Genomic DNA, 27,835 nt, shown 5'->3' on the forward strand with positions numbered 1-27,835 from the left:
GTGCTAATTTGTGCTTCATTTGTTAATTACATGGCGTTTTGAAAGTTACTTTTGATTTAGAAGCATTCAGATTTTATATAAATATAAAATTAGAAGTAATCATTTGATTTTGATTCATTTTAGGCGCTCACAGGGGGCCAGGAGGAGCCTGAGGTTTCCCTCTGGCAGCAGACAATTTCCAAAAAATCTCACTTTAACTCCACCAGCCTCCTTTTTACATTCACATCACTTTTCTGTCTCTCTTCACTCGGGAGTTTTTGATTATTTTCAGTTATTTTTGTTCTCTTTACGCTTTACAGTGCATTTTTTTTCTGTCAAACGGTGGCAGTAACACAGTATTTTTAATTTGATCTGTCATTCACCGGAGGATAAAGACTCAGTGAAACGTGTGAGGAAGTGCATTATTGAGCCTATAGGGCTGTGATTGCCAATTAGCACCTGTCAGCTGCCTCTGCTGTCGTCTCGGCGGCGGCAGGTAACACTTCACAGCGAGATTAACGCCACCTCGGGCTCGGCGCTCATCACGTTCAGCAACACTCCTCACTCTTGCTCACCTCAGCTCTCACACTGTCACTTTAAACTGAGCCCTTTCAGAGCTCCTCCACAGAACACATGATGAAAGTACCCCTCTGACGTATTGATGTCACACACCCACACTTATACACACACACACACACACACACGTACACATACACATACATGTACAACATACATGTGCTGCTGTGAAAACTGGGGCACATCCCACATGTGCTGTGGAGTTGCAGCTCCTTGCTGGGCCAGAATGCATTTAATAAAGTAGCGCCTGTCAAATGACTGTGCCTCTGCGCTCATTGAAAAAGAAGTCACTGCCAGATTGTTGTCTTATGTAAAATGAGCATCACAGCTTTTTTTTTCTTTTTTCCCTTAACTCAAAGAGCGACAGCAGGGAAAAGCTCCAGGATGCTCAAAGCCTCCTTTTTCATTCATTTGCCGCACACATTAATAATGCATGAGCTACTGGGTGTTTCAGGTGTGAGATGGAGTGTGGAAAGTAACATCTTTCAATGACTGTCTCTTTAATGTGCCAGAGAGAGAGAGTTAGTCCCGATGACGTTTTAACCAAGCCTCCTTCCCTTTGTCCATCCTTGTTCTGTCTGACAACATTTCACATATTTTTATCATTTTGTCTAAATGGTAAAACAATATATCATGAATATAATGACTTTATTCTGTTGCAGTGGACACTTGCATTTCTGCACAAGATGCAGAAATGGAAATTTGCAAATGATAGTTGTTTTTATTATTGATCAATTTTCAATGCAATTCCATTAATTAAGTTTGTAAAATGTCAGAAAAGATCATCAAATGCTCGTGGACACAGTTTTGGTCTGCAGTTTACCCAACTGAAAATCAAAAGATATTCAGTTAACAATCAGATAGACCAGAGAACAGCAAGCAATATACATTTGACAATGCATATTTTGCTTGAGAAGTGCCTTAAAATGATTTATTAGAAATCATATTCAGCATTGTCAGTGGTGGAAGCAGTATTTAGATCCTTCACTTAAGGAAGTAGCAATTTCCAGAGCATTATATAATACAGTATTTATTTCGGTTATTATTGGTATATAACTGATGCATTCACATGTAAGAAGCATCTTTCAAAACACAGTTACATAGTGCTTTAGAAGATAATATAGAATTGAGGCTGAACATTAAAAAATAAAATAAAACGAAAAAATATCAAGAGATATTCAGTTTACAATGATATGAAGCAGAGAAGAGCAAGGAAATATTTGTCATGTGTGTTTTATATATCTGTCTAACCAGTAAGAATATATATTTGATATGTCATGAAGTAATAAGCCTGTTCATTTATTCAAAGTGGAATTTTCCTTTATATATCTGTTTTCGTCTCTGTTCAGAGGGTCGTACACCTCTCTCTCTGACTGTCTAAACAAGTCACAGCAGCATGGTGGAGGAATGTGATTTCACTGAACACGTTTTTTAAGGTCCACTGTTGCCCTTTGCTTTACAGTCAGTGACTGAAGCCTGCTGACGCATCCCTGCCTCATGTCTGAACATCGTTTTCTCTCTGATGTCGAGAGGGGTGGGGGGGCTGGGTCTGCTCAACCCCCCACTGGTGTATCAGCTTAGAGCAGAACCCTTTAGCTCTGCTAGGTTAGCATCACTTGTCCGTCTGACTGCAGTCACGGAGAGTATTCCCTCACCAGCGACTGAAGGCTGCTACCTATGTGTAACAAAGGGCAAATCAGAAAGGCTTCTGCTGCCGCTGGGAGAAAGACGAAAGAGAGGGGTGGGAGGGAAGGGGGGGAAATGAAATGTGAAACAAAGACCACCTCCCCCACCACCTTCATCATGGCCTCACTGCCCCTGGAGTAGCTGGGGCTGGCGTGGGTGAGTGACATCATCTATATCTAATGTGATTGTGGGCTTGCAGAGGCCGGTTTAATCATGGGGCTTTGTTGGCCATCACATCATGGGAACAAAACAATTGTGCTTTATGTTGGTGATGCTGTCCTCCCGGCCAGGCTGCAGGGGCTGAGGGGGGGCTCAGAGGAGCACGACGTCCATGTTGGATGATGAAGGCTTTACACACACACAGCCTTGTTTTACTGTATTTGTGGTGCCCCATCATAAGCATATTGCATTCCCTAGCCCCTTGCCCTAATCTTAACCTAAACCTAATTCATACCTCTAACCCTGAAGCCAGGTCTTAACCTTCAAACTTAAATTTAAACTTCTGGGTTCCAGCATTTTAGTCCCCACAAAGGGACCCCACAGACCCCTCAGGTGCAGTGGACACTGGTTGGTCCTCACAAATATAGTAAAACGAGCCCCCTCCACACACACTCACCCACACACAGTATTTCTCTACATCCTATTTCTTGTGAATGTAAAGGTGAAGGAGGACCCATAAGAATGAGTGTGCTACAAATATGAGCCAGAGAGAGGAATTTCAAAGAGAGCCCTCCGCTGGAGAGGAGCAGTCATCGCCCTGGCAAATAGAAATGACCTCCATGTTGTGGAAGTGTGTGCAAAGATGTGACTCACTCCTGACTGCCATGGTTCACAGAAGACTGCCGTCAGCTAGTAATTAGTGAGCAGTATGTAGCCTTTGTTCTCGTGAGGCTTATACCAAGAATCTGATGATACTCAATACTGTTACTCATAAATTGCAGCAGAAACCTAATTTGCTGTAGTCATCAGATCAGTGAATAATTTTGTCAATTTGAATGAATCAAATAACCCTTCACAGAGTCATTAGCCAATTATTGGCCACTGCACTGTCCACTTGTCCTGTGTGGGAATGTACTGACTGGATGAAATGATTGATTCCAGACCACTGTGGGGACAGCGGAGGGCTCCCAAAGGTGGTAGATCATCAACAAACTTTTCTGCTTTCTTATTTTTATTCTGGAAAAACGGGAGAAGGCAGCACTGTGATTCAGCAGAGTGCTGGTTCACAGACCTCAAACCACCTCCTGTTTGTCAGTTCTTTCCTTAGTCATGAGCCAGGGAATACTGTACATTTTTCATCTCCAAAAGAAAACACAGACACACACAAATGTACACCCTGTTTTAAAAAGGCAGTGTATTTGCCTTTGGTTGTCACAAAGGATTGACTGCAAATTATTTTAACACGACTAAAAGTTGAAAGTGCTACTTGTAAAGAAGTGTTCTCTACGCCTCATAATTTGAAAATACTGAAGCATTCATTGTTCATTATTGATGGCAACATAAATTGCTGTTGCATAAATTAGCTGAAATAGTTTGTCCTGATAGTGGGGGTTGGGGTTAGGGTTAGGGTCAGGGTTCACAAACCACAAAGTAGCAGTGGAGGAGAGAGTTGAGACAAGGACAATTCAGGGGATGTCCAAGGTAAAGCATTTTTTGCATTTATTTTCATAACCACAGGAGATAGAGACAGGAAACTCAGGTAGACAGAGAGGGGATGACATGCATTTTTTTAAGCTGAGGTCAGAAAAGGTCTAAAAAATCTTTAAAAACCTCAGGAATGCCCCCACTATTTGTCATGGGTAATCATAACTTTGGACCACAGTGTTTGAGAAAGAAACCAGCTGACCAAATGTCTGAATGATGAGACCACAAAAATGTTCAAGAGCATACTCCCCAGGGTATGCTCAAAACAAACAGGTGTTGTTCAACCACGTCTGAAGTGTTCATAGGTGTTTGGAACAGTTGTACTGTACGGGAGATTAAGAAATCTTCAAATGTGGATAATGGTGCAAACTTGCATGTAGTCGCTTTTTTGGCACTCATAGTGTTGCACTTATAATAAAACATAATATATAAAATCAATAAATAATAGATAATAAATAATAATACAATTTAAAAATATATAAATAAAATATAAAACAGGACAGAATATATAAAAAGGGAGCTTGAGAGAGAAGTTCAAACCCTGCCTACTTTTTTACTTCCACACACCTGGCCAGTCGCTACAGGGAGCGGATGTTAGATTGATGGTTTGGGAAATACTGTTAAACCGTCAAAAAAACCTGTTTAGTTGAGCCACACTGATGCCTTTAGATGACTTATGTTCACCTGTTCCTGAAAAGCAACTTGCAGCCACATGAATTATGACTGTCCTCACTTGAAAGCAAAGGCTGAAGGAGTGTGAAGTTGTTACAGCAAAACCTCTTAGGTATAAAGATCAGGGTCTGTGCATTGGTCAGTAAAGCATTGGACTACTCCACTGACAAGTCTGGTTTCTTGTAATCAAGACCACAGCCTTTCCCTACTTTTTAGTAGTTCTTAAACCATCATCACCGTCTTTCTTTAACCTTGTTCAAGTAGTTTTAGTTACCTAAAACTGAACCAGACTATAGAGGGGCGGGACTCCAGGCTCCACAGCTCATAACCACAAGATTTGCTGCTCAGACAGACAAGTTTGAGACAGTCCAGACACAGGCAAATGTAATGGGTTTGTGGTGGTTTAGGAGGTTGATGAGTGACATCCATCCACCACCTTAGGTCAAACAGTTAGTCAGGGCTCGACTCATACAATACTGGCTAGTCTGAGGGGGCCTCACACAGACTGGCCCCATGCCAAGGGCCTGGCCAGGACACTATCACACACATACAGCCTATTAGACAGATGGTTAGGAGCCTGGATCCAGGAACACAGCCTTGCCTTCCTTAAAGATGGGGGTTGGGTGGTAGAACATGAAGAGGAAGCAGTGGAGAGAGAGGAGTGATATGGTGCGGTGGGAGTGCTGGCACTAATACCCAACCCCCTCGGTCCAGCGGGGGGTCTCTCTTTCTCTACCAACACAAGGGCACATCTCATCTCTGACAGAAGATGCAGAGTCTTTGTCTGGGTGTGAGAGGCTGGGTAGACGAACACCTTGAGCAGCCAGCTTGCTGGGCGACAGCCTGCGGCGTGATCCCCATGTTTATACTCTTTGCGTTTAACCTTCAAATCTGGCATAGCAAAGCAATGAAAATCACCGCTAATGAAAGGAATACAAAGACTTTCATCAGTCTGGGCTGATGAAACTTCCACACATGTTGAACGCACATCTGAAAGACTGGGTATTGGCATTTCACTATACCTGAAAAATATGTTTGGTCAGAAACAAATAGCCCAAATACAATCTTGTTGTGTCTTAAACAGTGTAGAGGTGGGGTCATGTCCTCCCGTGTGTCTGGCTGGTACTGTAAGCTGCACTAGCAGAGGATTAGGATGTACACTATCTGATTTAATCCACCGTCAGGGGGAGGTTTACTTACCCATAGCTCAGCACTACACTTTACTCACACAGGGTTGGGTATTGTTCAAGAACCTTTGATATCAGGACTGATTCTGATACCTCAGCTTCGATACAGATTCTTAACAATATTTTTTTCAATACCAATTGTATCAAATCCATTTTTACAAAAAGAAAATTACAACAAAAAGCCAATTGCCTTATCGCATTATCAGATTCCAGTCCAAGCATGCTGTATGTTTATTGGCTCACCTACTGCTCACCTCAGCCTACAAATCATATTATACAGATGTAAAGGAACATGCTTGTTAAGTACAAGACATCATTTTTATTTTTTATTGTTTCAGAGAAAATAAAATGTACAAATTTTAATTCCCACTAAAATCGTGACTCATATTATATTATTCAACCCTATTTGGAAGGTAAGAAAACCAATCAGAAATATGAACTATGAACTATTACTATGAAAATAGTTGAAAAGATATATTTGTAAATGAGGGGAATGTGCAGAATCTCCAGTATGGTATGAAGACACTTCCACTTCATGTTTATAACGCACTGAAAGTAGCTTCACATCAGATTTTTAGCCAGGTGATGTTAAAGTATCTCATCAATTTAACAGTATAATGTATCTTTAATGAACACTATGGATGGATATACAGACAGTCTCATTGCTTACATGTCTGCTCCAGCTGTCCTTATAAAAGACTTTGTCATCTCCTCCAGCATAACAGCTTAACCCACAATGGCGGCATGACAGTGTTTACAGTGTAGCTCCCGTTTCATTTCCATCAGCACTGTGACTCAGGCTCCTTATTGTTTGTCTGCGAACACAGAGGTTAATGTCAGGTTACTCAGCAGATCTGATGTTAAAGCGTCGGCTGCTCCCTCCAATGGAGATGGAGTGTTTTCTCTTGTGCGGGGAAGCACTCCATTGTCATGCCATGCCACGTTCCTCATCAGCATGCATGACATGCAGGAATTTGCTGAAGCACATTTGCATAAATTAGCCCTCTCTTCTATGAAGGCAAAAGGCCGATGTATGAGAGGAGTGCTGGGTGAGGGAAGAGGGAGAGTTATCGAGGGAGGGAGGGTGGCAAGGGGAGGGTGGTGTAGTATTGCTCAGCCTGTTTATAAAAGGATATTTGGCAGACCTCCTAAAAATGTCATGCGAATTGTCTGTGATTGGCCACTGCCTATAATTTCCTGCCCTGTAAAGGTATCGCCTGTCCACTCCAGATGCAGAGTAAGGCTGTTAGTCCAAAATGGCCCCTATCTGTCATATTGATGAATCTGTCTCTTTCTCTTAACTCATACACTAAGTGCTGCTAACAGCTGACATGTTTCAAGCATCATGGTAGTCGGCTAATGACCAGGAAACACTCTGTGTATCCTCCCTGTTCTGCTCCTCTTCCTTTCAACAGTGAGTTTCCTGCGCTCTTCCTCTCTCATTTTCCTTCACGCTCCGTCCCTCGCCTCCAATATTTACCCCCTCCCTCCCTCCATCCCTCCCTGCTCCCTTTACAGTTTCCTTCATTAGGCTGCTGTGCTGGTTGTAACAGTGGAGTAATCACATATGGTACAGGGCACACATAAAGATGCGCTCCCGCAGGCAGCAGCTGCTGATACTAGCTGAAAATAGATCCCTGGTATGCTCAGCACTTTTTTCCTCCAGCAGCGCTGCTGTTTATCAGCAGCTCTGGATGCAGCCGGCCGGCCACCCAGCCTCATCTAAGCTTCCACTGCCTCACCACTGCAGTCGGCATGGTTCAATTTAACACACATTACTGTGCGTGTGCTTGTGCGTGTGTGTTTGAAAACAGTCCAGTAGCAGATATTTTAACTTTCTCAGATTGCTACCAGGATTGTGTTTTGTTCTTTTTTGTGTGATATATATGTGAAGAGAACAGATCTTAATTTACATGTATATCCTCACATATAAATCATAAAGTATGAACAGCAATAGATCTACAACAATATACTTTAAATACAAATGTCAGAGGATTTAGTCCATTTTAACACTAGGTGTTGGTATATAGGTAAATAAGCTAAATTGATTAACAAATGTTAAATTGATTACCGTGACTAATTATTAACCAAGTATAAGTGGGGCCTGTTAAGCTTTCTTTGTGCTCACCAGGTGTGTGTTGGTCCAGGTAAATATTTTAAATGCAATCATTAACATCTCTTCACTCAGATCAGAGTGGACTGTCAAAAGACGTGTTTTCACTCTGGCTGTGAGGCGGATTCTCACCTCATATTACCTGCACAGATTTACTGCTGCACTGTTGGTGCAGTCTGATAATCCACCACAAACAGTCACTGCATTGACTGTGTGTGTGTGTGTGTGTGTGTGTGTGTGTGTCTGTGGGACAGCTCAGACTCACCAGGAGCGCTATTTCTCTTTGTCACAAGTTTTCTACCAGTCTCACTCATTGTTTCTTCTTTTCTCTATATTATCATGTGTTGAAGTTTCAAGCTGAAACAAGCGACAGTGGAGTTGTGTCTTTTCGCACCAATTCACACAATTTCTATTGACTTATTCCACACAAGCTCAAAAATAGAAAATAAAAAATTAGAGAACAAAATGGTAAACCTTTACACTTCTGGAGAATGTGAATTGTATAAATTGTATAAAGCAGCTTTCTCAGCCCTGATGATGTCACCAACTCAGGCTCTTAGACTGTGAACAGAGAACCAGCATTACAAACTGGGAGTGGCAGAAGGTTCAATGAAAAGTTGCATTATGGGAAATGTAGGACCCAGTGTTTTTATAGACTGACCCACACTGCCTGCAGGCACGCAGAGGTCCTCAACATCATTAGACACTGATATTTGGGTGAATGTAGGTTGTGACGTCAGGAGACCAAAATTAAACATCCAGACGACGTGACTAAAATCCAACGTCATCCAAAGGCCATCACCATCTTAACGCATAACATACCGACATTCTAGTCGTGAGCAAAACCCAACATCTGCTAAACATCACAGTGTCAAATAGCCAACGGTTGGTTTTGATGTCATCCTGATTTTCCTTTCCAAACAAAATTTACCATCTTTACCTCCTGATGTTAAACATCTGGTTTACAGGCCCAAATCAGAACATCGCTGCCTCCTCTGTTCAGATTCTGTCTCAAAATCCCTCCATATTTATAGATATGTAATAGTAAATCAGTGGAGCACCCCCGCGATGCAAAAATAAAAAATACTGAATTTTTTCATATCAACAAGATCAGTGAACTAGCAGCATGACAGGGAAGATGAAAGGGGCTCACGCAGCACGCCATCAGACATTTGATAGTGAATAAGAGCAGATCTACATGTAGATTCAGTGGATTCATTTCTGCAGCGACTACAGAAACGTGTGTGCGCTGCAGCAGCAGTGGTGTTATGGATGTGCTGTGCTCATCAGTAGAGCAGCTCGTCCAGTCAAAGCCTCTACCCTCCCCCCAATACATCACACTAACTCACACACCCACCCACTAACTGTAGTACAGGCAGGTGCGCACACACACACACACACACACACACACAATCCCCCCTCACAGATATGGAGTCAGCAGCTTCCTCTTAACAATGACTGATATGCACGGTGCCATTACACTGTCTGTTAACCAGAGCTCACTGTGCTTTAGACCAGAGGCATGCTGGGAGACTGCAGCCTGTGGACAGGAAGGATGCAGGTTTCAGCTACCAGACCCAACAGGGGTGCAGATGAAAAAACACAGAAATAAATTAAATGAAAGTGTTTACAGTCGTCCCATCACACATTAGACGCTGTACGCAAACAGATGTGTGTCACATCTGTTAAGTCTGCTGCTGGTGTGATGCGTTACACCTCCAACATTTGGCTGTCTCCAATCATATCACAGCAACAAAGACATTCAGCAGATGTGTAAATGAAATTAACACGAGAATTGAGACTTAAGCCCAGAATGACTCACGACAACAGCGAACACACGTCTGATTATGCAAGTGTAACTTTTTATAGCATGAGTGATCAAAGGTGGTCACCACTGCATCAGGGGCTGCGGGGAATGGGACCACGAGGACTGATTTATCAGCCGAACTGGGAAATATTTCAAGCTGAAAGAAAACTGGAAAGATTTGACAGCTGTCGTTGTGAAGAAGATGCGCCACATTTCCCTGTGCTGCAAATGTGAAACAAGAAACATGTTTATTTATAGTTTTTCAAGAGAGACTCACTTCTAATAAGAATTTTATGGAAGAGAACAATGTGTAACTGAGGGACAACAGGATAAATTACACATGTACAGATAATAAAGAAAAGGAGAAACTGAATAAAGGAATAAAGGTAAATAAATTCAGGTGTATTACATGATCAAATGAAGCAGTTAACATCAGCTTCTGTGTTATGTGCTGCATATGTGACTCCTTAAAAACAAGATGCTGCTTCTCAGAGGCTTTATCCTGGTAGATCTGTCTAAATGCTCTTGAGATTTTGAAGTGATGTGTTCATCAGTGCTCTGCACCGCCTCCATCAAAACACCAAATGAGGTGTAATATCTTTGGAGGAATGGTGTTCTTCTAGAGTCCAGAGACTTGGAGAAACACACAGCTGCCATAAAATCAGACAATAAAAGCTATTGAACTAATAATGTTAACAGCGTGGTAACGTTGAAACAGTTTTTAAATTACCCCTAAAATGTGCCTGCAATGGAAATAACAAGTCTCGAAAACTGGCAATCTCCAGTGTAATGGCTCAGTTTTAAAAGGAAAGAGAGAAATATTTGAAAAAATACAAGTCTTCATACAAAACTACTCCTCTCACATCTCTCCCACTGCATCATATCTACATACTGGTTTAAACTGTAGCTGAATTACAGCACCACCAGAGTCAGCACAGGGCTGTAGCTACCACTGAGGACACTGAGGTTATTTCCTGCTGGGTTTTTTATGGGGATTGAAGTGTTTTGGGAATCTGGAGACAGTGTCTATAGACTGATTCCAATATTGTCAAGACTGACGTTTTTAGTCCAGTAAATACATTAAAAAGTGAAGAAAGTCGTGTGATTGGTTGTAAGGTTCTTATAAAAGCTAATAAGTGAACCTTGAGTTTAAAATATTTTTATCCATACTCAAAAAGTAAAGAACTCTGCACATGGAGAACTGAATATTTAAAGCACATATATGACCACAACGTCTGCAGTTTGATTCCTGCTGATTTTTCCCCACCAGAATATTTTCCCCTCAGCATAGCTACATATTAAAAAAGAGGTCTTAAAACTTAATGTTCGGAAATCAAGCTATAACACATTTAAACTCCTCCCACAGCTCCCTCGTTCAAAAACATTTTGGAGCATATCTCTACGAAAACATGTTAGAAAAAAAATTGCATTCTGTACCTTTAAAAGATAAAATATGGAAAATATTATCTATGTTGTCTGTCATTGATATTGTCGGGGAAGGGGGCTGGTGGGCTGCAGCACTGCAGAATCCCTGACAACATGTGTACTGTATAATCTTTATACAGTATGACTCTCAGCGTGTGATCAAGTCTGCTGCTCATGTTATCATGGCCACCGTTTAAATCCAGACTCAGTTTAGTTGAAAGTCAAGTCGGGTGTTTTATAATTCAAAGCCCTAAAAAGCTCAGTATCTGTTCTTTAACCACATAATCCCTGTCTGTATTTTGGGGTCATGTTTCATTCATTGGCACAGACTCGTCTCCCACTGTGTTGTTTAGCTCAGAGCCCCCAGCATGTATTAGCTCTGATTTCAAAAGGAAATTTTTTTGGAATATGAACAAGGAAGAAGTCAGTGATGTCTTGGCACTGCGGGGGTTAGACCTCTAAAAAAACAACAGGCGAGCAACCTAATGCAGATGTTTATTTATCTTCAAGAATATCCACAAGGCCTGATGATTTAATGTGTTCTTAGACTCACTCAGATGACCTCAAGCTATTTTTACTGACATGTTTGTGCTTCCTCATGCATACTACTTAGTTGTTTTTCCAAACGGAAAAAAAATCCACAGAGCAAATTCTGTGGTTTTTTAAGCTTGATTACTTAGGAGAGAAAATCCTGTTTTACTAGTGGGGTGTCTGGCAGAGACTGCAGGACCTCTGGAAGCTGCTGCAGTGCTCGCACAGTGGAGACTGTGCCACGTAGGGTAATTCATCTTCTCGTTTTCCCCAACAAAGGCAGCAAAACAATCAGTAAACAGTCGGCTCATTAAAACCACATTGGCATGCTCATCCCTTACATCTGCGAAACCTCTGCTGGGTCTTGTAAAAAAGACTTTACATCACTCAGCCCCTGAAAAGGTGCTTTATAGGGCAAACAATAGCATCCCAGATTCAAAGCAAGTCGATTGTAATTGCTTTTGTGAGCGCACCTTTTCTCTGTGGTCGCATTCCCCCGAGCACCTAACTGTAATGTGTTTGTCACCAGGGAGTGAACATAAGTAAAGCTGCAGGGATTGGGTGCTAGAGCCTGAGTAAAGTGATGAACACAGCCTAGTGTGAACCTCACACTGATCTCCAAACAGCGGACAAGCCCCCGCATTACAGCCAGCTCCTCTGGCTCCTTTCTCTCGGTCTGTGTGCACAGCAGCAGAGGGCAGCGCAGCCTGGACTTCTGCAGGCTCAGGAGTTTACCTAATTATCTGGCATTAAGTCTAAATGGAAGGCTTCCCTCTATCATCCCGTGCCACATGGCCACAACAGGGATAAGCCGCAGTCTTACAAACCATTAGGCTTTACGGGCACTTGACCTGAGGACGCAGGGCACTGACACAGAAAGTGAGGCTGTGGGGGCCACGCGAAAGAGCACTGGCAGACATATTCATTTCAGGGTTGTGTGGGAAAAGCTCCAATATTAAACCTGCACTTTACTGTGAAAGGGCCACTGTGAAATCAAATCTGTGTGGTCAGATTCATAGTGTTATTTCTGTTTTCTGTGATCAAATAGTTCCAGATTTACAGCAACCTGATGGACAGATGGTTAGAGTACATACATACTTTTGCCTACTCTGCTGCATTTGTCTCTATCAAAATTTATAACTTGTATAAAATAGTCCTTGATTGAAGTCACAGTTTTGTACGTTTTATTGCTGTTTAAACAGCATTTAACTCCTAAGAACTTTGTAAGGTTCACATAAGGTTTCAATAAAGTGTTAGTTGGGGCTAAAACTCATAACCTGGCCCGACACAGGTAGCAAAATAAAGCTGGCCCATAATTGAGCCACATGCTTGTTTTCCTCTGGCCCAGTATATGTCTGGTTCCACAGCCCAAATCCATCCACATCTGGACCAATACTGACACACACACACAGAAAATCTTGCAGCTGTCAGACAATACAGGAGGATAACAGTATATGGGCCAGACTCCGGCCGAGGATCCAGTTATATGTTGTAATTTTTACTATCTGGTTATAGCTATAATTCACTGGATTACCATAATTTGGCCATCCAGCAATACACATTTTCTATGTAGATCCCTGCTGCCAAGAGTAAATACATGAAACTGAATGAATGTAAAGCAGCACTTTACTTCCTTGAGTAAGTGATGGTTTTGCATATACAAAGCAGTAGCAGGAGTGGGTGTAGGAAAAACCAATGATGGCCACAGAGCAGACAGTGGTGGACTGCAGGAATGTCCCAGGTTGTTATTATGGACATGAGGATCGACACACAACCTGCCAACATTCCCAGAGCACCAGTTCTTATTTACTGCTGTACAGAATGTTCAGTGCTGACCCAATAAAAAGATTAACTGGTACTTTACACTGTTTGTTTATAGTTGTTGGAGCTGTCGGGTTATCTAACCACACTCCAAATGCTCTGAACAATGGCTGTGCTGATGGTAATGCTGGCAATTTCCCTGTTTTTTTGCAGGTCACTGCCAGGGGATTTGCCCCATTGTTACAGTTTGCCTACACTGCTAAGCTGTTACTCAGCAGAGAAAACATCCAGGAGGTCATCCGCTGTGCTGAATTCCTGCGCATGCACAACCTCGAGGACTCATGCTTTCGCTTCCTGGAAGCTCAGCTGCGCAGCGAGGATGACAGCCTGCTGCCCTACCACAAGGTGGCCGCGGAGGCAAACAACTCAGAGGATGAGAGCATGCAGTCAGAGGCTGAAAGGCCCACCTCCCCCAGGGCGCGACGGTGCGCCGATGCCCTCGCCTCCTTTCGACGCCCTGACAATGATCGGCTAGCGATGGCTATACCCAGTAACTGCACGGATGGCCAGCTGGACTTCGATCGGCATGGAGTGTCAGACCTGCCACGATGCCCCAAGTACAGGAAATACCAGTGGGCTTGCAACAAGCACAATATTGACACCTCCTCACACACCAGTACCTCAGGTTTTCCAAGCACATTAAAGGAGAGCGGCGTTGGCAGGGCAGTGCTGGATCAGGGCAGGCTGCCTTTGGCACAGATCAAAGTTGAACCACAGGCAGAGGAAGAGGCCATCTCATTGTGCCTGTCAGGGGATGAGCAGGATGTCAGGGATAAGGACAGTGTGACAGCCATGGAGATGGATAACCCAATATCTATAGAAAGAACCAAGAGAACCAAGTCTCCTTCCTGCCTCCGAGCCCTCTTCAAGAAAGGGATGGACCTCCCCAGCCTGCCCAACACATCACAGCAGCTATTGGCCAACAGACTTGTTTGCCCCCAGGACAAAGGAAACTCTCAGGGAGATCATAAAAAAGACTTCAGGCCTTTCACTGGGGAGCTGGGTCTGTCTGTTGCATCCCCAAAGGACATGGATGGTTTCCCTGCAGGGTTGTCCCTCAAGTCCGCTTCCTGTGATGGGGTCTGCAAACAGGAAGTTGAGCTAGACCGCCGTAGTGTCATATTTTCCTCAGGGGCCTGCAACCGTCTGGGAACCCCAGCGCATTCCTACCCTGGTGGGAACTCTTTGGAGATGGAGCTCTCTGAGCACATGCCAAAGGGTCTGTGGGCTGGAGCCAGCCAGTCCCTCCCCACCTCCCAGACCTACTCTCCCAGTACCACCTCCACTGAACCTCCACTCTTATGCCGCCCAAGGCCCAACACCAGCTGCCCAGTGCCAATCAAAGTGTGCCCACGCTCGCCGCCATGTGAGACACGTACCAGGACTTCCAGCTCCTGCTCCTCATACTCCTACGCGGAGGACGGCAGCGGAGGCTCCCCCTGTAGCCTGCCCCAATTTGAATTCTCCTCCTCGCCGTGCTCCAACGTGGCGCGCTGCCTCAATGTAGACCAGCAGGAGCAAAGTGTGGGAGGGGATGCTCTTTTTAACCAAGTGCGGCCCAAGATCAAATGTGAGCAGTCCTACGGCACCAACTCCAGCGACGAGTCGGGGTCCTTCTCAGAGGGAGACAGCGAGTCCTGCCACGTACAGGAGCGGGGGCCAGAGGTGAGTGTAAAACATTGTCTTTCACATGTAACACACAATGAGCTATCATGCTCAATTCCACCATGGCTAATTATATTGCAGTGGCCTGCTCTCCAGGTCTGCATTAGCAGTCATTAAATCATCATGTAATTGCAGTAGGGGTGTTCTTTGCAAGATTTACAGCACCACCAAAGGGCACAGATGTGCTTTGATATTATTAATCTGCTTTATGCACTGCTGGAGATCTGTGTAATGAGTCTGAATATGTGAGCCCAAATGCACCAGGACGGCCTGAACGCAGGAGGCTGTGGTGCTGTTTTTAAGACCGTGATTGGTTGATCATCCTAGCTGAGAGGAGCGTGTTTGTGAAAAGCCCTGCAGGGTCAGGACTCTCCGGGGGTAGACCTGCCCTCTGAAGTGAATCCCTCTGGCTCTGTTTGTCTTGCTGCCAGTGCCAACTAGCCTAAGCATCTTGTTTTATCCCCGCAGAAACACTGACGTCTATAATCCGCCTCCATAAATATGCATATGCTAATTCTCAGTGCAGCTTTTAGCCGACTTGTGACATTTCTCATCTGTCAACAATTAGCTGAAGCCACAGCGAAGGTGTGCGATTACATGGATTACAACCGAAACATTACAGCAGCAGTGTGTTGTGGATTGTGAGTGGACGGGGAGGTTGAGCTCGGCCTCATGACGGGACTGTAGTGCAGTCTGACAGTGCTGACGATGACGGATGAATAGCCAATCCTCTAATCATCCTCCCCCTAATCCACCTGGGCAGACGTCCTCCAAAGCTGCAGACTAGACGACTGTTGTTGTGTACCAGGTAAAGATCAGTGAGGGACTCTTGATCACAGATGGAGCGCAGCGCAGGTGTAATAATAACATGAAATGAGCAGATTTCCCACCTGAGGGGAAAGTGAAAGACATTGAAATCAGTTAATGAAGATTAGCTTTGCTTCCTCATGGCGCTCACTTTAATTTTTTTTTTTTTAATGTCCACCTGCACCTTGCCTGCACATGCTGCTGCTGTCAGATGAGAACTTGACATCATGTGTTTAAATGACAAACTTCCACGTGTTACCACCGGGCCGTCTTGCGATATTACATTCACTGATGTGTGCTTGTGTCGACAGAATTCTTTTTGATGAGCTCGGTGAAGGGGGTCTGCTCTAAGTGCACAGAGGAGAAAAAAAGAGAGCGAGAGAGAAACTGGTGTGTTGCCATGGTGATCAGATTTACAGAGCAAGTTGCAAGGGTTGGAGCTACATGACAGGATTTGTGCTTTTCCGAGTGAAAAATTCAGTTCCACTGCGTAAGATAAAGAGGCTCAGCAGTAATGTGTAATTATTACCTTCGTGGTGTGACCCATTGCCATTAGATTTATGGGCTTTTGAAGGGTCTGCTGAACGTGCTGCTGTAAATTATATGGGACAGATTTACAACGCTGAGCTGTCAACCCAGCTCAAAAATGACCACAAGACATTTCAGTTCCCTTTGTCATGTCTGTGTGTGGGTAAGACTGTGTTTATATCTGTCAGCCATTGTAGACAGGGTTATGTGCCAGCTTTCGACTTTCTATCACAAACTGTTGATAACATTCCTCATGAATGAATGTTTCCCAGATCTGCCCATTCTAGAGTTTATTGCACCAGTGTTGTAGTGGAGGTCACAGAGGGGAAGTGAGGTGCAAAATGAAGCTCAGTGTTAGGTTACTCCCCTCTGGCCTTTATGTGGTAAAGAAATGCTACCTCATGCTTCCCGGGCCACTCTTTTTCCAACCGCCGCTCTCTGTAATTCGGGCACACAAACAAACAAACGGAGAAGGCTGTCCTCACTGTGTTTGCTGAGCAAATGGCAGAGGGGGAAAGCAGCTTTGGTAAAAATAGCTGCAGCCCGGGACCGCAGACTGGACACAATGAATACCGATGAGGAAGGAAGTTATTAAAGTGCAGGCCCGTCTGACCAGAGCGTAGTCATTCAAGGTACTGAGTCACTTGAGGTCTCTGGGCAGCTCCTGGTCTGTGGTTGTGGGCTGTTGCATTCATGTGAGCCACATCTGTGGAGAGGACTATCAGCAGTTTGTCACAGCAGACAGCACGGTCACCCTAAAGAGACAAGCAACTTTTGAAAGGTCATTAATAAACTCCTCTCTCACAAATGAAAAGCCTGGCTCTTTGAAGGGCTTTTGACATATGGTGTCACAGTCATTTAGATTTGTGTCAGAGTAAATTGGTCTTACTTGTTATGACAGGAGTAATGTATATTGCTACAGTCAAAGTGTGACCTATGTCCTGTGCAGCAACGATTGAGTTAACTCTTATTAAATTGCACTTTAAAGAAAATCATGTTTAGTGTGAAGAGAGAAAAGGAAATTTTGAGCTATTCCTGTAATATGCCTATAGTATAATATAATTTTGCCACAAAATATTTAAACAAGGGATGACATGTGAAATAAGACATTAGAAATAAAACATTAGCAGTGTTATTTTGAGTTGGACATATGGAGGCTGGATGACCAGTGCATTCAGGAAGTATTCAGACCCCTTCAATCTTCAGATTTTGTTATGTTGCAGCCCTATGCTAAAATAAAAATTTTATGAATTTTCCTCCTCCATCTACACTCAAAAAACTGAATTTTATATTTTTTTGTAAATTTATTAAAAAGGAAAAACTTAAATATCACGTTAACATGAATATTCACACTCATGACACGCCTCCCATTTCTCTTGATCATCCTATACCTTGTTTGGAATCCACCTGTGATAAATTCAATTTAAAAAAAGTGTGTGATACTACTGTCACTAGTAGCTTAGGTGGCTAGTTAATGTTAGCATAATTTAGTCACTAATTCACTGACTTTGCAATTCTCCTTTCGTTGTGCCACATTTGCACATTGTTTGCGTTCATCATAATTGTGTAATTGCTAAATAATGTTAGCTTAATTTATTAGCAGTAAAAAATATTCTTTCTCAGTTTAGTACACTTACGGGCTTTGTCTCTACAGCCCATCTGGTGTGAACAGTGTGCTAATATAAGCTTCAGCAAATTTTGAAAAGTTGTTACTTAAACAATACTGAGTCAGTTTGCTGACTTTAGAACTCTTTGTTGCTTGTGCTAATGTTTTAGCCTCAAAATAATAATATTTAAAAAAAAAATAGAATTGTATTTACATGCAATTAAATGTAGTCTTGCTCAGTTTAATACACTCAGGGGTTTTGGTGCTCATTTAAAATAACTTAAGATCGATATCACTGTGTTACAGACTCTTGTTTTTGTTGTACCTTTGCACTATGTTTTAGCATTCAACATAATCCTATTAATTGCCCTTATTATAAATTACACAATCAATATGGTGGCTAATGTTAGCTAATCTTAGCAAACTTAAGATATGTAACTGAGATTGTACTGTGTCACTTCACTTTACTTGTTGCTGGTTTAACATTTATTACAGACTCACTTAGCAGAAGTTACGGAGGTCTGCTTTAATGGCTGTAATGGCGTTTAGCTTTTTGTGCACTGACTTCCCAGTAGGACCATGACAGGTCTCGAATCAGTGAGTAAATCAGAGCTTGCAATGACGCAGCTCACAGCCAATGTTATGAGACTTTTGGACCCCACTGTATGCTGTCACAATCCCACCTGAATTTAACATCCACCTGCATCCACCAGTATCTGGATTTCTAGAGATGCGTACAGAGCACCATTTGTTCCTCAGTCTGTCTCCTCTCTTTGTGTCTCTCAGAGCTCTGGCTCCTGGTTTAAGTGTAGGCGTTGAGCTCATTCCAGCTTATCGTCTGGCCGCAGAGGTGCAAATATTGATCTCAGAGTGAGTGGGAGAATTAGGAAGTAGTCCTGATACATCAGCACACTGTTTTTCTTTTCTTTTTTTATCACGCCAAACATAAAAGCATAAATGTGTGACAGGAAGTGCACAGACATTAATATCAGTTCCGCTATCTTTGCACAATGCCAGAAATGCTTTGCTCTGCTCCAGATATGATGTGGCTGTGGTCATTGCCATTCATAATGTTCACTGTGGAGCTGTTTACTAGTTTTAGTCATATCCAAAAGTGATAATAGTAAATGCATAACATGTCAGATGAAATCCTAATAGCTGGTGCCTTTGTTAAGTGATATTACCCTTTCATCCCAGGGCACTATGGGTAATTTAATTAGATCAGCGTGACAATATCTGTCAACATTAGCAGTAATATAAGTGTAATTTGTAAATACAGTGTGTGTGATGTGATGATAAGTGCAGCTGAATGGCAGTAGATTGCGTACAGTAGCTAGTAAAGACAAAAAATGAAGCAGCCAGGGAGCCTTGTTTGCACACTGTGTGATATGTGGAAGGAGACATACCTGAGTTTAATATCTGGGAGATTTTCCTGTTCATTTCCCTCTTAAATCTATATTTAACAAGGCCAATGTGTATAGAAAATTTACTTACAATAACACAGGAGCCTTATTTTGTAGCACACAAAGTGCACAGAGGGAGACTTGAGTGCTGTGTACCCAAGCATTTTACTTTGAAATCTGTATTTATCTACCTTGATGCATATTCAAAAAATGTAGGTAATGAGATATAATGCCACTTCATTACTTCCCAAATCGCTCTTGGAGTATATGTTGTATCACTCAGGAGCACTGAGTAACTATTAGAGGAGATTCTGTGCTTTTATTTGTTGACCCTGCAGAAAAGAGGATAGTGTGTGTAGTGTGCGATCAGGCTGGACTGGAGATTCCCATGATGCTGCTACAGCTGAGTTATAGCAAACGTTCAGTAGGTGGGCCCTTGAGGGCCAGCTGAGGCACAGAAACAACTCTATTCCTCTGCACAGCTTTACATCCTGTGGTGGTTCTGGAAACGCTGAGGTATTTAGCATCCAGCTACCTTACGGTGGTAATCTGGCGGCCAGTGCTGTTGCGTTTCTGCACTGAAATTCTGAGAAGTAGCTTGGCAATCAAATAGTTTGTCCAGTACTGCAAGTTTTTTTGTCAGTGTTGTTTCTTTTGATTTTCTGTTGATGAAGTTTGACACTTTCTTCACAGTTAACTGCCCTTTTGTTTGTCTGTTTATTCCAAACAAGTTGCAAAAGGTAATCAGATCAGATTTTCTTTCCATGGAGTCATTCATTTATACATATATTGATTCATAGTAATTTATCTGAAAATGTTGCAGATTATTACTTGAACCCCCAGGATAGAACAGTTACTATTAAACCTCTCATCATCTTCATTAGGATCTAACTCAGGGCTCGCATGTGTAATGCTGCTTTATGATCCCATTTGCAAGCATGTGAGACATAACAGGGTTAATTACAGAGATAGCATGAAACACAAATGTGCAGAATTCTGAATCACACATTAAAAGATAAGATCTCATTTTGGTTTGGATTAGATAAGGGACAAGTAATATTCATACCTGGAGCAGAGGTGTCAGGCAGCAATCACTTAAGAAAATTGCTTAAAGCAAACTGCCAGAGAAAATATCAGAGGGCTGACAGCCCCGGGGCCTTTGTGTTAAACAGCTGCGAGTAGAGAAACTGCTTTTATGGGATTGAAGTTGAGTGTTAGGGGTTCAGAGCAGGTCAAGAGAATTAACAGGTGAGCACAGACTGACCCCTTCCAGTCCAGGTCGAGCTGTCCCACCTTGCTTTACAGCTCACCTCACGTCTTTACCTGAGGCAGGCTGGCAGCTGCTGAGCCAACAGCACATACACACAAACATATCCTACTTAAGTGGACTTCACAGTTTCACCGTGAAAAATGTGTCAATCTGACTGGTTTGAATAAGCAGGAAGAGATTTTAAAGGAAAGAAGATTTTTTTAAAATAAGGTCACGTTTTGCTTTCTTTCTGAGTGCGAGATAAGAAAATGGAAAACAGTCTCATGTCTGCGTGTGAAGTAAAACAGCTGGACTCAGGACTTGTATTGTTAGGCTTTGTTTTAAAGGAGCAGTTCCATATTTCTGCATAACAAGCAAGTCTGAACACATCCCAGCTCGCTGTACTAGATGCACACAGATAGGTTCACTATCTTCTCATCTGAGAAACAGAAAGCAATTTTTCTAAAATGTCACACTGCTCATTTTAAAAGACAAATTATTCTGTATTTTGGGTCTTGTTTTCGTAGTGGGTTGCATGGTTGCTCGGTTGATTGGTTGGTTGGTCGGTATTTGTAAGTATTTTTGTGGTTCATTTGTCCTACATATTGACATTTCTACACAACATTCCTAAAAAGAAGTCTAATAGGACAAACCCACAAGCAGTCAGAGGACCAGACAGATTTTATCTACAGTTTATGAAAATAGACCCAAGCTTTAGTAAGCATACCCTGACTTCAGAAAGTACTTTGTAGAAGCCACTTTGGCAGCAATTACAGCTTTGAGTCTTCTCGGGTAAGTTTCTACAAACTTTGCACTGTTTGGGCAGTTTATCTCATTCTTCCTGGAGGATGCTTTCAAGGACAGTCAGAGACTCCAGTGTCACCTTGGCTGTTTGCTTCAGGTCATTGTTGTGCTGAAAGGTGAACCGCTGCTCCAGTCTCGGGTATTTTGCTTTCTGGAGCAGGTTTTCTTCAAAGACCTCTGAGCTGCCACCACTATGCTTCACCATAGACGGTGTTAGCCATGTATTGAGCAGTACCTGGTGTTTGCCAGACATAATTCTTGGAGTTCTGCCCAAAGAGTTCAACTTTTGTCTCATCAGACCAGAGATTCTTTTTCCTCATGCCCTCAGAGTCCTTTAAAAGCCAATCAGCAAACTCCAACCAATCTGTCACACGCCTTTTATGCAAGAGTGGCTTCCATCTTGCCACTCTAACATAAAGACCTGGTTGATGAAGGGCTGCTAAGGTGGTCGTCCTTCTGGCAGGTTCTCTTCCAAACTCTGTTAGAGTGACCGTTGGGTTCTTGGTCTGACCAAGGCCCTTCTTGCGAGATGGCCAAGCTTCATTTTCACAATTATTGAGGCCACTGTGCTGCTGGGAACATTCAAAGCTTAAGAAACAGTTTTTTTACCCTGGCCCTGAGAGGTGATTTTCAGAGAGAGTGATTTTTCTCCTGACATGCAGTGTTATCATGGGTTATTGAATGTAGATTGAAGGACAAATGTGGCAATTCTATCCATGTAAAATTAAATCTACAACACAACAATGTTTAAAGAATTATGTTTAAAGAAAAAACCTCCCAGCAGATGAAAATGATGACCTCACCTTGAAACCTGAACATCCATTACATTTTAACAGTGCACAGTGTCAGGGCTGAGGCCCAGCACAGCGCTGGATGGGAGAACAGATGAGCCCTACTTTTCTCTCTGTACCCCATTTGCAGCGAAATGACCCAGACAAAGAGAGTGACTGAGGGTAGGGAGGAGGAGTGAAGAGAACTGAGAAAGAAATGTAAATCCAGAACAGTTGGGTGTGAATTTACCAGCGTGGAAGTGCACTCTGTCATCCCAGCTTTGCCTCTGAACTGGTTCTCATGGTGGGTGGCTAAATTTAGCCATCCCCTGTGTACCAGTGACTGGTGGATGCAGAGGAGAAAGAAACCAGCACAAGGTTGCAGCGTCTCCTTCCCCTTGTTTGGCCATAGATTCCCATCAGATCCTTTGGCGGAAAAGCCCACACTTCTCTATCTGCTGTGCAGTATGGTACACAAGCTATCTAATCACAAAGAGAGTCATCTCCTCCTTTGCTTTAGATAAAGCTGGCAGCCCGTACTGATGTTTTATAGCTCTCCCGACGCCTCTCTTTGAGGCTGGAGTTGTCATGCCCTGGCAAAGTAACGAGAGCCCAGTGTGGCCTTGAAAGCTCAGGCCATTATTTATTCATGTGTCTGCATGCAGATGTTGAGCCGAGATGAGAAATAGGGCTCCTGGCGGCTCAGAAGGCTGCACTTCTAATGAGGAAACTCAAGCTATTTTCTCTTTCACAGAGAGAGAGAGAGGGAGAGAGAGAGAGAGAGATTGATGTCTAGATTTGCCTTTGAGTGAGGAGTAATTTCAGTTCTGTCATGAGTGGGCACCTTGCCTCATCCCCCTGAGTGCGGCGCTTGCACCAGGTGACAGCTCAGCCGTCCGCTGTGCACCAGTATGGAGAAACAAAGCCGAGCTGCCTCTGCTGCAGCCTCTGCCTGCAGTCATCTGAGCGGTTAAGGGTCTCTGGGGAGCTTCCGGCCCCGCTCGAGCAGCCAGGTATGGAGTGGAGTCACATCGCTTGCTCCGTTTTCTCCCGTCTTCCTCCATTGTTTGGCTTTGTTCTTCCTGCGCTCCACAGAGGCAGCCACAGGGAGAGAAAGGGAAAGGGAGAGGAGAAAGAGAGAGCTGCAGCTCCTCTCATCTCTGCCAAGCTCTCCGGCTGTCTTCCTCTGGCTCTTTGTTATGCCTCCACTGCTTCCCTCGCTGCCTGGAGCTACAGCTCCCTGGTGCACACAGATACCACTGGGGTGGATCTGCCTATGATGTGCTTATCATAAGGTTTGCCATCACCTCAGGGAGGGAGGCTGACTTCTTGTTGCTCTCCAAACTGAAAAAAAGAGAATAAACATACACAACTTTGATATGTTGTCATATCAGTGGCGGATTATCTGGCTTTTTGATTTTGGTTTGCACCACCAACTTGCTGCTGTATTTATTTATGCCACTAATTCTTTTGTTCTGCAGCCTGTGAGGACTGCTGCAGATATTCATGACCCCAGAAATCACCTGACACTGATTTGGATCAAGTTGACAAGTCATTGCCCCCCCCCCCCCCCCCCCCCCCCCCAATGCTGGCGTACTTCTCGGTCAGATGCAAAGGCACTCTTCCAGGACAGATGGAGGGGGGACTCTTTTCTTGGAACACCTTTTCCCCTATGCTTGAGAATGTGCTTCATGTTAAATATGAGGCGGAGGGAGCTGAAGGCTCACTAAGTGCTGCTCTGGGAGGCATGCGGAGCGGTGCTCTTTTGCCATCTTGTGGTCAAATATAGTAACTGCACCACAGCAAGTTGACACGATGATACACTGATCTACCAAATAAATGTATTTGGTAAATTTTGCTACAGTCCTGCATTAGTCTACCTCCTTAAATCACACAGGATATGTAGCCAAGTGAGAGATGTTTTACAGGTGGCTGATAAAAAGTATGGAGTCTAGAGGATGCCCAAAAATAAATTTACAAAGTTTTCCAATTATAATCCATTAATATACTAAGAAATAAAAAAGGCAATTGAAAGTTTAATAAGTTCCTCTTTAATTAATTATTTAAAGTAACCAAAAATTATTTCATTTACTATTTGGATTTAAGCTACCTGACTTGCAGTACTTGCTTTTGTCTTTTTTTTTTTTTATTATTATTATTATAATGTTTATTGTTTTGCAACAAAACTCCAAAGCAAAGTCCTCATATGTGAAAACCTACTTGGCAATAAACCTGATTCTGATTCTGAAAATTGTAATTACACTCACTTTATCATATAATGTAGTGCACAGAAATTCTGTCCTCTAGACCTAAAAAATGCTATGATGTGTGTTTGTTTTTTGTTCCTCCTGGTGACCACCAACAGTGGAAATCCAGGTACTACATACCACCTCGTCACCATGAGTGAAATGCAAGCTGTTGCGCTGCTGATGTAGACAGCTGTGTTGCTTAAAGATGATTTGCACAAGAGGATGAAATCTGGATTAAATACATTCAGAGCTATTGCAAGGATTGTAGAAATACTGAGGTCCTGATTCCACCCAAAAGAAGTTAAGAACATTTATTCTTGAGCTGTTTCAAAGCCCCCATCAACACTACCGCCTACCAGACTCATACGAGAAATGCTAAGATACTGACTGTAAAAAAAACCCCATTTGGAAAACCCACCTTGTGCAATTTCTGTACATTTCAGATTCAAATTGTGGATTTATTGACTCAAAGTACAGAATAAAAGAATAGATCAAATCTTTGTATCAAGGCCCTGCATAGGAATTGTACACCTACACATTTGTCTTTTTTCAGTTGATTAGATCTTTTCTGAGGTATGTGTGGGTGTGCACAGACAGTTTGACATTTCCTTTATTCTCCTGTTTGCTTTGTTGCACCTGATAGGAAGTGACAACCTACATGTTTATGATTCTTATTTGTACATGAAGCCTCACAGAAATCCCGGAATAGCTCCAACCAACTTCAACCTGAACACAGGTCTCATTAGCCAAAATAAATGAAAACAACTCTGTGGGTGTGCAGGGTCTTTAAATTGTGAAATGTAATTTTAAAATTGACATTACATTGGCCCTTTTCTATCTCCATCTACTAATATGACTGCAAATGTTTTGTTTTGTTTTTTGCTTTGAGTTAAATAATACATTCTCAATTTAATTAATGAATTAATAACAGTTTTTAAATGTATTAAGTTAGAACCTCTCAGAAGTATATAATTATGACAGTTGTATACTTCAGGAATAATGAACGTGGTATTATTTTCAGTAACTGTGGAGGTAATGTCCGTCCACCTGAATTAAGCTACACCTGTCTAATTCTGGAGCAGCAGGATCCAGATCCACCACTACTCATCATTACCATTTACCACCGTTATCTATCATTATTATTGATAACACCATTACCTATACAGCTGTTCATTGTCTCTCTCTCTCTCTCTCTCTCTCTTTTCTCCTCTCTCCTCCCCCTGCTCCCTCTTACTCCTCTTAAACCCAACCGGTCGAGGCAGACCCCCCCCCCACCCTGAGCCCGGTTCTGTTGGAGGTTTCTTCCTGTTAAAAGGGAGTTTTTCCTCCCCCCTGTCGCCAAGCGCTTGCTCTTTGTGGGAACTGTTGGGTTTTTCTCTGTAACAAAGTAAGGTCTTGACCTTACCCTGTAAAGTGTATATTATCATAATGTATATTATGATTTGGCGCTATACAAATAACATTGAATTGAATTGAATTGAATGAATGTATTTTTCTTCCTTCTCCAGGTGAAGCTCCCTTTCCCCGTAGATCAAATCACAAATCTTCCACGGAATGACTTCCAAATGTTGGTGAAAATGCACAAACTGACCTCGGAGCAGCTCGAGTTCATCCACGACGTGAGGCGGCGGAGTAAGAACCGCATCGCGGCGCAGCGCTGCCGCAAGAGGAAGCTTGACTGCATCCTGAACCTGGAGTGTGAGATCAGAAAACTGGTGAGTCGACTGCTTCTGCCCTCAGGAGTACCATCAGGAGAAACAGTTACCTCAACCACTACCTGAACACAGCAAAGGACATGATGATGTAATGAAACACCTCTTAGATGGGCCATCGCTGTTTAAAGACCCTCTGGTGTGTGTCTTTGATTTGTTGTGTCAGCCTTCAGAAATGTTACAGCTGTCTGTTAAAAGTCCCATGATAACAATAACAACAATAAACCTTTTATTGTACAACACATGCATTCATATGTAAAATGCAGGACTCACAGACAGGCCTGCTCCAGCTGGATGCGGTGACAAAGAGACTTATGTAAGAGGAGAATAATGTCCAACCTGATATCTGATAATCTCATAATATGGCAGATTTCTGATAAAAGTTTAAGATTACAGGATAATAAAGGGGCATTAAGAACATGGGCTATGTTCACCTCTAGTGGCAGGATGTCTGAACTGCAACAATATGACACAATATGACACTCCTCCCGTCCCATCAATTGACAGCAGCCAAGAACCAAGTGTTTTATCCTTTGATAAAACTTCAACTTCAAAAACAGTTTAGGTTACGGGAAAAACAAACTCAACTTGTCCACCCATATGGAAATGTAATATATGTACAGATATTATATTAAAGGAAGTAAAAACATATATGCACATACGTACATATACATATATGTACATACATATATATATATATATATATATAAAAGAATTACATGCTATTAGAAATTGGAACAATTTCATCTTGAATTTTTGTGGAAATCCTCAAGTTTGCAAACATACCAAATCTGTTGGTCTGAAGCTTGGTATGGATATAAAATATATATAAAATATAAAATATGAACATGGTGCCTACAATATTTCTGTTTAATGAAATTGTATACAGTAAAACATATCTTGAGGTTGAATAATTCACTGTTTAAACATCATATAACTTAAGTAAAGAGCTGGAACAAGATGATTCACAGTGTGTCTGATAGTGTCAGACATTGTGGAGTAAGTGAAATGATGACTGCATCCTGTGTAGAGTAGTAACTGTTTCCAGGTATGATGATGGATTAGCTTGCTCGACCATGATTGACATCAGTCTTCGGTCACTTCCTGAACCAGGCCAAAGAAAGGATTCCAGGAACTAAATCCATCGTGCCCGTGGAAACACTGAGGCTGTGTCCAAAACGACTTCCTGTTTGCTACCTAGTACAATGTTAACAATGCAATTAGATCAAAATACCATCCACAGATGTTAAAATACAGTCATGTGACTGTGATGACTTTAAATGACAATGGCTCAAAACTGTCAAACACTGGTCCTGAGTAGTCTAAACCGTCGAGTGTAATGTGGTGAATGATAAGCAGAGAGAGAAACTGTACTCTGGTGTGGACAGTGTCTGAACAAATGCATTAGTCATTTGTTCATTGTGTGTGTGTTGTCCACGTATTACTCATGTTGTGGGGACTCTTTACACAGTCACATTGTGAGGACTTGTCTTTCTTATTGGGACACAAAGCAAGTCCCCATAATGTCAATCATTAAATTTTAAGATGAAGACTTGTTTTAAGGGTTAGGCAAGTACTAGTTATGGTTAAGGTTAGAGTAA

General features: G+C 42.6%; 1 protein-coding gene across 2 annotated transcripts in view; it reads left to right on the forward strand.

The window, feature by feature from the left end:
* The window catches only part of bach2b (BTB and CNC homology 1, basic leucine zipper transcription factor 2b), a 106,306-nt gene that overhangs the window by 71,785 nt on the left and 6,686 nt on the right, over positions 1-27,835 (forward strand). For both annotated transcript variants that reach the window (XM_071478490.1, XM_071478489.1), the window contains exons 3-4: positions 13,595-15,106; positions 26,031-26,237. In XM_071478490.1, the coding sequence (XP_071334591.1) occupies positions 13,595-15,106; positions 26,031-26,237 (1,719 nt within the window). The remainder of the gene's footprint in view (positions 1-13,594; positions 15,107-26,030; positions 26,238-27,835) is intronic.

The sequence above is a fragment of the Trachinotus anak genome, unplaced genomic scaffold (genome assembly GCF_046630095.1).
Source record: "Trachinotus anak isolate AG129_WGS33_773 ecotype Australia unplaced genomic scaffold, CSIRO_AGI_Tana_v1 ptg000005l, whole genome shotgun sequence".
In the NCBI taxonomy this organism is placed as follows: domain Eukaryota; kingdom Metazoa; phylum Chordata; class Actinopteri; order Carangiformes; family Carangidae; genus Trachinotus; species Trachinotus anak.